The following is an 11,670-nucleotide window of genomic DNA, read 5'->3' on the forward strand; positions in this document are numbered from 1 at the left end:
TTCTTTGGGTACCATTTATATTTGTCCGATTTTATCGTACGATGAGTTTGTTGGACGATAGCGATTGGCTGCCGATAAAGTCTCCCCACTTGGCTACTTATTGGCAACCAATCGCTACGTCCGACACTCGTCGTATGACAAAATCGGACAAATGTATGGTACCCTTTGTGGACAATAGCCAAGCGGAAGGAGCAATAGAGACTAGGGAGGCCATGAATCTCTTTCGATGAGTTTCAGAACTTCCGTGGTCGTGGGATCGTCTAATAGAGAATTTTGCTTTTGCACACGTGGTGGCACGGACACCGTGGTACTCCCGAGATAACCCTGTAAACCCTGGACTTGGTGGACTTGGACTTTTCTGCTCCGGACCACTCCGGTACGGTTGTACATTGTACGTGTTTCTTCCAAGTCGTGTTACGGATTTTGGCTATCGAACCATTATTGAATTCAACACTTGGCCCAAGGTATATTTTTAACAGAATATTTGACACAAAACCGATTCTTCCTTGATTCCTGCTTATCAACGTACTATTCGGTTAGTATCGTGAAAATTACGGGTTTACAGATGCGTGCGAATTCGTCGATCGATACTCCACATGGAGTAGATCGAGGTGAGGTATAGCGTGCGAATATACCTTACTGAAATTTCGAGAAAAAAAATTTGTCGAGTTCAACAATATCGTCAATTTTATATTTTTTTCAATTAAAAGTGAATGAATACATGTATACGGCGAAAATATCTTGTTTTTTTCTTTTGAAAACGTCTTGATGATTTTCGAAAATCTTTGACAATTCTGAAGTCTAGTTATTTTGGTAAATACAAAATTTAAATATTTTTTATGTATGTATTAGAATTGTAATTATAATATTTATTTATTGACATTTATGCTCGCCTTGGGTTGGTTGATATATGGATTACATTATTCTTCGTTACAGGGACATTTTATACCTCAGAATGTCCACGTTCCTTGGGCTTATCGAGGAGATACCTGGCATCTCAGTGGATCGTTTTGATGGAAAAAATTTGTACTCCTCTGCGTATTTTCTTAGTCATTGTCATACCGATCACATGCGTGGTTTGAACCAACAATTTTTTGAACATTTAAAGCAGTACAAAAAATATCTTTATTGCAGTCGAATTAGTAAAGTTTTCTTAGAAACTAAGTATAATATAGAGACCTGTGTAAAGGATATTGATATTGATAACAAAATTTCTATTGAATATAAAAGCCAAGGTTCCAAAACAAATCTCTTTGTAACGTGTATTTCTGCTGGACATTGTCCTGGCTCTGTGATGTTTCTTTTTGAAAAAATGGATAAGTTAATATTATATACTGGAGATTTTAGAATCAATCCAAGAGATTATAAGAAAATTGTATCATTGCATTACTGTAGGGATTTTAATGTACTTCCAAAAAAATTTGCCAAGATGTACTTAGATACAACATTTTTAGATCCTAATTTCACCTTTCTCCCAACAAGAAAAGAAAGTATAAATGAGATGTGTAAAGTTGTGAGAAAGTGGCTAGAGGAAAGCCCAAGGAATGTCGTTGTTCTGGAATGTTCCGCTTTGTATGGGTCTGAGTTTCTTTATATGGAGTTGTCAAAATCTTTACATATTCCTATTCATATTAAGAATCACGTGTATGAAAGCTATTGTCGTATCCCAGACTTGGCGCGTCACATTACAAATAATTCACTAACTACACGTATACATGCGTGTATGGAGAAAATGGATCGCTCAGGTCTGGAATGCCGTTCCGATATCGATAATAAAAACATATTAACTATTGTACCGTCAGTACAAAAATGGAAGGGAAGTGATACGAGTGTAGTTGGAGAGTGGGATCGTGATAGAGAAAGGACGTTTAATGTATGCTACTCCACGCATGCCTCTTTTGACGAACTTAAAAAATTTATACAATATTTCAAGCCACAGGAGATACATCCTTGTGTATGTCCAGAAAGCTTAAAATATACAATATTTCGTTTATTAAATGAAATTAAAAGTACTTTTTAGTAAAGCTAAAAAAAAAGGAATAATACAATTAAAATTTGTGAAAAATTTATGTCGAGTTCTTAAATGCGAAGTTATGAATAAACCGCCGAATACTTCACAAGTATTCCAACATAAATAATGACGATTTTTAAAGTTAATAGATAGTTTTATACTTTTATACTTAATTTTTGAGTTTAGTTTTAATTCTTTAACGATTATATTAATATTATAATTATGTATTACTGATAGATACGTTCCTGTTATATTATGCTTCAGATATAAGAATTTGTATTTTCATATAATAAAAAATAATGAAATGTTTCACTAATTAATAATATCCTTATTCTTAAATTGATTCTTGAATGTGAGGAGAATGTAATTTAGAGAATCATGCTTATGCAATTGGACCCTTTTTTTATCTTGCTTCTTTTATCTTATTTGCAGAAATTCATAACATTTTTGCTTCATAAACATAAAATACCAGAAAGATGTCAACTAGTACAGTGCCATGCGGTGTACTGAATAGAGAAAAGATATGGCTTGATAAGCCATTCTACGACAGAGCAGAGCGAAATTATTATGAGAAAAGAGCCAAGGTAAGGAATTGTTATTACTGTCGCATTCATCTACTTAATAAATAAAAAGAGTTGTCGGCAGGGAATGGGATAAAATAAAAATGTTTAATCATATAGATTATTGGGTAAATCATTTGTCTTCAATAATCATGAATTTTAAGCAATAACATCAAATCGTTCTTTTTTTAATTCATATCCTTTAAGAAAATACATTTATAATTCACCAAGTGGATTTACTAATCATAGCATCCATAGCTAGTGCGCATTTGTCATTCTCTTATGTTTGTATATGCATCATTTGGGTTACTGTACTTACTAACTTACTAACATTTCTAATACATTGCACATATGCGGGAATATCTGGTGATAACAAAATTGTGTGTTCCCTTTGCTCTCTTTCTCTTTTTATACTTCACGAGATGCCGGTACAAATTTTATGCATTGAGAAGTGTAATAAAATTCTTTCTCAGTGTGATATGTCAAATTTATTTCCACATTAAGGTAAACTGATAAAATATTGTTTTGTAATTCTTTGATATCGTAAGTCATGCTCTTTTTTCATATATCTCGATTAATAATAATTCCAGCATTACATATATATGATATTTAGTGCTCGTTAACATATTTGAACACTGTATGATTATATAAACGTATTTAATTAAAATACGTGTCGAGTAATAATTATATGTATCGGTTGCACAACGATTTTGTTTTTGCTTCTTGCGTTATTCGAAAGACGTTTTGATCTATACTTGCATAGCTTGGAACATGTTTCAAGGTGGTGTCTCGTAAAATTGCGGGAGGCTGTACGCTTAAGTCTGACAATTCTATAACTGACAAGTGCCAAGATTTAATCAATACTAATACTTTAAAATCTAAGGCTGAAAAATCTAAAGACAACAAGTTAGCTCATGAGTCAAATGAGTTAAATGTGAAACGTTCCAAATGCCGAGCCAAAAACTTAAAAGTTAATAAAGATACCGCGGATGTGTGCAACATGCAGAATAAAGAAAATATAAAGACAAGCGAAAAATTTGATAGCGTGAGGGATAACATAAAGGAAAAGGAGAATACCTCTCCGAGCGAGAAATCGAAAAAATATAATGCGAAAGAAGCTAAAGAGAAACGGAACAAGGAAGATACGAGAAATAAAAATAGGGAAAACGAAAGAAATGATGTTGGGGGAAATAAAGAAATTGCAGTGCCATTCACGAGGAATAAAGAACAATTGCCCGTTCAGGTATACGCTTCAATATACAATCTGTGGGTTACTGTTCGGTGTGTCCCAACATGATATAGACAAATTATATTTTCAGTTAACGTTAATAATTTTATTTCATTATATATGTAGAAAAACGTGTCTGTTAATTTTGAAAGTGAAAGAATGGCATCTGTTTCTTTGTTCCATTTTGTTTTCATTATACCGAAAGCTTTATTGTAATGATATGCATATTTTGGTCTGCTGTAAAAATGCATATATCATTACTAATGATGTAATTATACATATATTCTTAGTTATTTAAATAAACAGACTATTGTTTATTTAAAAACTATTTTAATTTAATAATGAACTGTTATAAAGAATAATTCTAACATCTTTTGTTAATAGATTTAATTTGAAATTTTATTCTTTAAAATATTCTTTTGTGTTTTCTCTAACGTCGTTAATTCTTTGTTCTTATATAATTCTTACTTAATAGTACTTATATCAATTATCTTTAAAAAGTATATAGAAATACTTTGGATAATTTTCTGCCTCTTTTTTTAGTGTGTAGACAAGGTTTTGGTATTTGTGCATTTATTGAGTTTTTAATTGCATGTTTATTTATAATTAGTAATTCAAGTTTTCCGCTTTTTTCTCTGTACGAATATGCTGATAAAAACGTAATTGCCTTAATCATTTGTAAATACTTAATTTTTGTAAATATTGCCGCATTTTGTATTAAAAATATAATATTGTTCCATTTCTTAATATCTCTGCTGTAATACGCGCAATGTCTATCTCCATATGTGTACTAGCATAATAAATATCAAGGATTGTGTTAAAAAAATATTTTAAAACATTTGTTATTTATTTTCCGTAAAAATATAAAAATATAGCATGTGTCTTCTTGTAATGAAATTAATAACCAAATTTAATTCATACTTTTACACGCAAAGGAGTAATATTTATAACAATATTGTTATTACAGATTACAGTATTCTATTTCTTATTAAAAAGAAGTATTTAATAAAGCAATATTTTAATATTTTACTGTATAAGTACATGACTATTTGTGTATCCAATATTTAACTGATATTTTGTTAATGCTATCAATATAAACGTTATGATATTAATATAAACGTGGAGATATGACATGTAGTTGTTCGAATAATCAATCTGGGTGTGAGCTTACTTTTAATCTCGGTGGATGCAGGCAACTCAACCGTCACCTCGTTCATTCTTGCCCACCTTGCCTCCTGTTGGAAGTTTGGCCGATGAGGTTGCGAAGGCTCGGCAGCATATTAAACAATCCTTACAGTGTGTGAGTACTACACTCTCTTTGCTCGCGCCCTTCATACGATGTAATTTTCACAATCTGCTTACTAATTTAACATTTCATATTATTTATATCTTTTCTTGCATCACCTTTCATCGCTTCTTAAGAATTTTAAGATAAATTTAAAACTGATCTTACGAATAAAAAATATATGTTAATTATAAAAGAATTTTATATTTGTAAAATAATTATTAAATATATTTAAGCCATATAAAAAAATCTGTCATATATACATAATAATAATAAGTTATTGATATTACCAATACATATACTTTATTGAATATTATAATTGCGATAAAATCAAATCAATACAACAATTAAATTTATTCTATATTGTGTTTTGTCTAGCTAACTTGTACTACAGTATGAATTTTACAAATTATATTTTTCAGATGGATGATATTGCTCATATCGCAAATCATGATGTTACACCTCGTGTCGACAGTCTTGAAAAGAAAAATCAGGCTTTGCAGAACAGTAAGTGTCTTATATTAATTATATTATAATTTTCGCAAGCATTATGCAAATATTAGTTCTCTATATTAAAAAGTTTTATCTAAGAACAATTACACACGCACGCGCGCGCGCGCGCGCGCGCACACACACACACACACACACACACACATGTATACATATTTACATATATTACAGTTTGATATAACTTTATTGCCTTTATCCCATATGTATCTTTTATCAATATATTTTTATACTTACATCTAAATTTTTTTTAAACACTTTAAAAAGCACTTTTAAAATTATTATTATCATTTTAAATTAGATACTATGTAAATACAAAAATATATTGATAAAAAATATCTATAAAATAAAGCTAATATAAAGTCATGTTGAACTATGACGATTTCTTTTATATCATAATCTTAAAAATAATGGCAAATAAAATCAAAACAATCAAGACTTTAAACTTTTTGAATAGTTATTCAAGACCTGAAAAACACTGTTGAAAAATTGACGGCTCGTGTGAAAACTGTCGAAACTTTGGAACAACGTGTGGAAAGCCTCGAGGCACGCATACCTTATATAGCAATTTGTCCTGCGAAACCTGAAGAACTAGAGCAAAAGCAGAAGCAGAGCAAAGAAAAGAAAAATGAAGATGACGAAGATATTGATCTATTTGATTCCGATTCAGAGGCAAGTGAACAAAGACAGTAGAAAATGGTATTGACTGATCTCTTTGTCCAAAGCACAAATGTTTAATTTCTTATAATATAGAAGTAAACACTACACATTGATATTTTTAAGTTAACACGAATGTTAAGATATGTGAATTATATGTAAAATTATGTAACATTCATTATTTGGCATACACCAGATATTCCCATAATACTGTTTCACTCAGTATTAGCACTTTTTTCACTTTCATATAAATCCAGTATGTAATAATATAGTGTCCCTTCGCGAATTTTAAAATTCATCTCTTTTTAATAACCATCGTTTACGATGAAAATTCTTACTGTATTTGATTCGATAGGGAGAAGATGCGGAAGCTGCCAAAATTAGAGAAGAACGACTTGCCGCGTATGCTGCTAAGAAATCTAAAAGTATGTAATGTAGCTCAAGTTGTTCAAAATAAGCTATCATTAATCATTATCAACTTGTATCTTACAGAACCAACCTTAATAGCTAAATCAAATATCATCCTGGATGTGAAACCGTGGTCCGATGAAACGGACATGAAAGAGATGGAAAAGGAGGTACGAAAGATCGAGACTGATGGTCTTCTTTGGGGAGCTTGTAAGTTTTAAAAACTTTAAAACATTTCTCAATTTGTAATGTTATATGTAAACTTTTGTGATAAGCCTATTTCTTTTTTCATAGCTAAACTCGTACCTCTCGCCTTTGGAATTCACAAGCTACAAATCTCGTGCGTCGTGGAAGACGATAAAGTGTCAATAGATTGGTTAACGGAGCAGATCCAAGAACTCGAAGAGTATGTGCAAAGCGTCGATATTGCAGCTTTCAATAAAGTATAAAGAAACTAGAGCCAAATTATAAAAAGTGCATGGTGATATAGTTGAAAAGCATGGGTCTATATGTGCCATTTCTGCATTCCATTAGCAGTATCTATAATCGAAAACTATTCATATGCGCGTTTTTTCATTAAAAGTAAAAAAATAAAGATTCTAAAATTATTTGAAGTTATTACAATTTAACTGTCTAAAAGCTTACAAAATATGAAAAGCTGGATTTCATAATAAATTTAGATATAAATAAATTAATATATTGTTAATTTTTGTAAAAAATGTCAAAATTAAACTTTCTCTCTTTTCTTTTATATATGCGTGCGCGCACGCACACACACGCACACACACACGCACATCTTAAAATGGTATGTTATACATAAAATATAGTCTTCGCGTAAACAATGCAAACTATGTGTGAGCTATATGTAAAATGTCATCTATGTAAATAGATAAACTATATAATCAGAATTGGAGTAATTAGAATCTAAAAGTTAACTTTTAATTAACAAATTTTAACTTTAATTTTTAACTTTAAAACTTAATTACTTATTTCTTATTATTGTATTCTGGATTATTGAATTACATGAATTGAATAATTTACATATTTGTATTTCCATATAAAAAATATACATGCAAACGTTACATAAACAATCGTAAAAAATCCATGTAAATGTAATCTTGAAAGATACGGCTTTGATATATATATATATATATTTTTTTTTAATGTATGTACGTATGTATATAAATGTAAAAGAGGTAAAGTTTATATTTCGAATGTGATTAAATTTTTTGCAATAGATTATTTTCGCTAAAAGTAAAGTTACCTTTTATTATATTCTCATATTATATTAAATAAAAAAACATTTGGCCAATGCACAACACATGTTTAATCATTTATGATTTATATTTGCGTATAATATTGCGTAAATTATTATTTAAATTTTTATCATAAACATTGCCCATTATTCCTAGATCCATAATCCACAAAAATGTAGCAGTTATTAATTTAATATCTAACATAGCTGTTATCTAAATTATGTACATACATTTAAAAATTTTTTAATAAAATATAGTATTGTTTACTACTAATAATACATATGCCTCATATTAATATTCTCTTTCATAAATGGTAAGAGTACAAATCTGTCGTAAATTTTTCATATAAATTATTGAAAAATCGTTATGTTAAAACTTTTTTTACTTATATAAAATGTTCCAACTTTTCGAATTTTTTTCTCAATCTTAATTCCTAAAATTATTGCGTTTCAATTTAATTATCAAGATATTTTTATGCATTTTAATATATTGTGTCGCCTTATTAAATATTAATTATTTGAGAATAATTTTTTCTGTATATATAATGCGCAATACATGCGTGTATAAATATGTCATAATTATATTTTTTTCTGTAAATATAAATATACAGGGTATTCCAGAATGATTAATTTTTATTTGGTGGAGTGAAAGAAGGTAAAATTTTAAACTAAAAATTCTACATATATAAAGAAAAATAGAAATCAACACTTTGTATATTAATTACAATAACATAACAAAATTATTCTCATATTCCTTTGTGCAAATGCAAAAATTGACGAAATTGTTATTAGGACAGAATAAAATTGATGAGATTGATATTAATGCATTTGCTCATCTTTTTAACCTAGAAGAATTAGATCCTTCAGCAAATATGTTACATTTTCTGTCTCAAAACTGGACAGATTCTTTTATGTCGATAAAATATTTGGACTTAAGTGATAATCAATTTATGTCACTGAAGAATTTATCGTTGTTGAATGCATTACCATTGATAGAAAATATATTTTATGAGGAATTCATTAAAATATTTAAATGTTGCATATTTTATTGAAAATTTATCGCAAATCTTACTATTAACTTGAAAAACCAGTCAAACTTTACAAAACGGATATGGTCCATTTGGGGAAACGGTTATTATAAAAATATTCTAGATCTAGAAGACTATAATGATGACTTGGATGAATCTTAAGATGTCTTCAAGATGTCTCGAAGACATTTGTAAAAGATATCTAAAAGAAATCCAAGATTTGGTTGAAGATATCTTCATAGAATTTTTAAAAGATACATAAAAGACATCTTAAAAGATTTAAAATTTTCAAACTAGACATGCCAAAGATATCTAAATGAAAGATCTATACAAGATATTATATATTATACTAAAATATTATAATTATATACTCCCCTGCATAAAATGATCTTATTCAACAATAGTGTTTCGCATTCATAAGATTTTATTATAAATTCTGCTTTGCAAAAATCTCGGATTGGATCATGATCAATATTTTTCAGTGTGATATTAAGAACAGAACCATAAAATTTTATATGCCTTTGAATCCGATAACAATTAGCAGAAGAAGTAAATCTTTTTTAATGTGAAGGTTCGCATTTATTTGAATGCAAAGAATTCAGAAGATATTCAATTGAATATTTTTGGAATACTTCTGAATTCTTCTGAATTTTGCTTTTTGACAAAATGTCAATATTTTTTAATTCTTTTCAATCCGACGTTTTATGCAGAGTCTACATATAATAACATGGAATATTGTTTACTCAAATATACATTAAATATATGCTCTATAACATGTAATAAATGTAATAATTATATATGCTCTATAACATATGTAATAAGATATGTGATACAATAATATGTATATATTATATAAATATACTTAACAATTAATATTTTTTTAATAAGTACTTTAGGTACCTTATTCTAGAAAAATATAAAATAAGCTACCTTAGGTCTCTACCTTAGGTCATTGCGTCGTTTTACATTAGATGTTTTCATCCATCAGCGCCTCTATGTGCACAAAATGTGCACAGTGAACTATCAAATATCTATGAATCCCATAGGTAATACGCATGACTTTTTGAGTCTTTTCTATGCTATGTCCACGTTTATTTGGTTCTGTTTCGTGCTATACCCGTAAATTTTACAATTATATGCATTTATATTTTAAATCTGTTTTATGAAAATGTGCATAATCGTGTTTTATAAATATGCAATATCACATATACATGATATAAATTCAAATAATTGATTTGATAAAAATTCACTCACCGATTGCTGTCGCTGCTCCTGCTGCTGCTGCTACTGCTACATTCCTTTTCCGGAATATCAAGTCACTCGAATCCATGGATGCCGCTTTCTGCTGACATCATCCCGCTATTCTCGAACCGCACATTAATAACGATCGCCCGATACTTTAGTCGGCACTCCCGATATTACCGATAATATATCACACACGAGTAAAACGTAAACCGCGCGCGACAATTTCACTTGGCGCGACCGATACATTTAAAAAAATACGTGAAAGGACAGCTCGTCTGATTGGCGGCGAAAATCAACATGGCACTAAAGTGGCGTATCACGTAACTTCGTGGAAACACAGGCCGAGGAAAGCGGTTGAATGAAAATTACGCGCCGAGATACAACGAACAAAGACTAATTCGTTTCTAGAATTTTCTATTTCGTATGCTCGCACGACGACTAGTAGCACTTCACTTAACTGGCATTCGCGAGATTCTAACGAACGTATCCCCTTCGAGAAACACTTTGCTCGAACACGCACGCGAATACTTTACTCGAAATCGAAGGCAAACGCACGACGCCGCTTTACACATGAATACGATCTCACACGGCTCGCGTATCGTTTGCCAGCAGCACGACGGCACTCTCACCATAACACCGTACCTGCACAATACCGCACAATTCAATTCTGAACGCGAAATACGCACGGAATCGACAGAGCGTCTGATGCGTCTGACCGGCGGCGCTAGAGCGGCGTACATGACTGGGGAGCGTGGAGCAACGGCGCAACATGGCGGCAGCGGCGCAGGCACGCCGAGTGGCGCCGACTAGCGCCGAGTCCCGCCGAGTCTGCCTGCCAGCAGTTACGTACGCCACTCCAGCGCCGGTCGGACGTTCTGTCGACTCCGTGCGTATTCAGCTATCTCGCAGTTCAGAATTCATTGTGCGCAGGTACGGTGTTGTGTTTAGAGTGTCGTCGCGCTAATAAACAACTCGCGAGGCATGTGAAATCCCGTAACAGAGGTCGTATTCATGTGTAAAGTGCGGCATCGTGCGTTTGCCTTCGGTTTCGAGCAAAGTGTTTACGCGAAGGGGATACGTTCGGTAGAATATCGCGAGTGCCAATTAATAAAGTGCTGTTACTAGTTGTCGTGCAAACATACGAAATACAAAATTCTTGAAATAAATTAGGAGCAAATTGCTTTATTTCAGTGTTCAGTGTGCGCATTCAAACGTTTCTTGGCGCTTTTTTGGGTTTTTGTTTCGTGAAATTTCGTAGAAAATTATTAGGCGATTTAAGTCTATTTCTACCAACGTAGATTAATTTTAATCTTGGTTTAATTTACTTGTTATCTCATTCTAGTTCGAAAAATTAGAAAGAGATAAAGAGTAACTTAATCCAAGATTAAAGTTAATCTACGTTGGTAAAAATAGGCCTTAGGCGATTTAAAAAAATGACTTTGCCGCTTTTTAATAGTAAATAGTTGGCAACACTGGTTGTTGGCAA

The 11,670-nt window shown here is 31.1% G+C and overlaps 2 protein-coding genes across 5 annotated transcripts; both read left to right on the top strand.

Moving 5' to 3' along the window:
* The first annotated feature begins 279 nt into the window (after positions 1 to 279).
* On the top strand, positions 280 to 7,264 carry LOC105833869 (probable elongation factor 1-delta). 4 transcript variants are annotated; one of them, XM_028190004.2, is made up of 9 exons: positions 280 to 464; positions 2,444 to 2,595; positions 3,335 to 3,814; positions 4,992 to 5,099; positions 5,507 to 5,591; positions 6,049 to 6,263; positions 6,604 to 6,673; positions 6,741 to 6,866; positions 6,951 to 7,264. In XM_028190004.2, exons 2-9 carry the CDS (start codon positions 2,488 to 2,490, stop codon positions 7,103 to 7,105), a joined length of 1,347 nt encoding a protein of 448 aa, XP_028045805.1. In that variant the 5' UTR covers positions 280 to 464; positions 2,444 to 2,487; the 3' UTR covers positions 7,106 to 7,264. The 4 variants fall into 4 exon arrangements, with proteins under 4 accessions (XP_028045805.1, XP_036143863.1, XP_012531390.1 ...); XM_036287970.1 differs by having other exon boundaries at positions 3,455 to 3,814; XM_012675936.3 differs by having other exon boundaries at positions 282 to 464; positions 3,353 to 3,814.
* LOC105833870 (protein artemis) lies at positions 408 to 2,331 on the top strand. Its single transcript, XM_012675938.2, has 2 exons — positions 408 to 535; positions 937 to 2,331. Exon 2 carries the CDS (start codon positions 956 to 958, stop codon positions 2,018 to 2,020), a length of 1,065 nt encoding a protein of 354 aa, XP_012531392.1. The 5' UTR covers positions 408 to 535; positions 937 to 955; the 3' UTR covers positions 2,021 to 2,331.
* Positions 7,265 to 11,670: the final 4,406 nt, after the last annotated feature.

Source organism: Monomorium pharaonis, chromosome 6 (genome assembly GCF_013373865.1).
Source record: "Monomorium pharaonis isolate MP-MQ-018 chromosome 6, ASM1337386v2, whole genome shotgun sequence".
Taxonomy (NCBI): domain Eukaryota; kingdom Metazoa; phylum Arthropoda; class Insecta; order Hymenoptera; family Formicidae; genus Monomorium; species Monomorium pharaonis.

What these genes read in the sequence shown, in the direction of transcription:
- LOC105833870 (XM_012675938.2), top strand. Translation starts at nt 956, where the DNA reads ATGTCCACGTTCCTTGGGCTTATCGAGGAGATACCTGGCATCTCAGTG.
- LOC105833869 (XM_028190004.2), top strand. Translation starts at nt 2,488, where the DNA reads ATGTCAACTAGTACAGTGCCATGCGGTGTACTGAATAGAGAAAAGATA. An exon ending in AAATCAGGCTTTGCAGAACA is followed by an intron (nt 5,592 to 6,048) that starts GTAAGTGTCTTA and finishes CTTTTTGAATAG; the next exon opens with TTATTCAAGACCTGAAAAAC. An exon ending in TATTTGATTCCGATTCAGAG is followed by an intron (nt 6,264 to 6,603) that starts GCAAGTGAACAA and finishes TTGATTCGATAG; the next exon opens with GGAGAAGATGCGGAAGCTGC.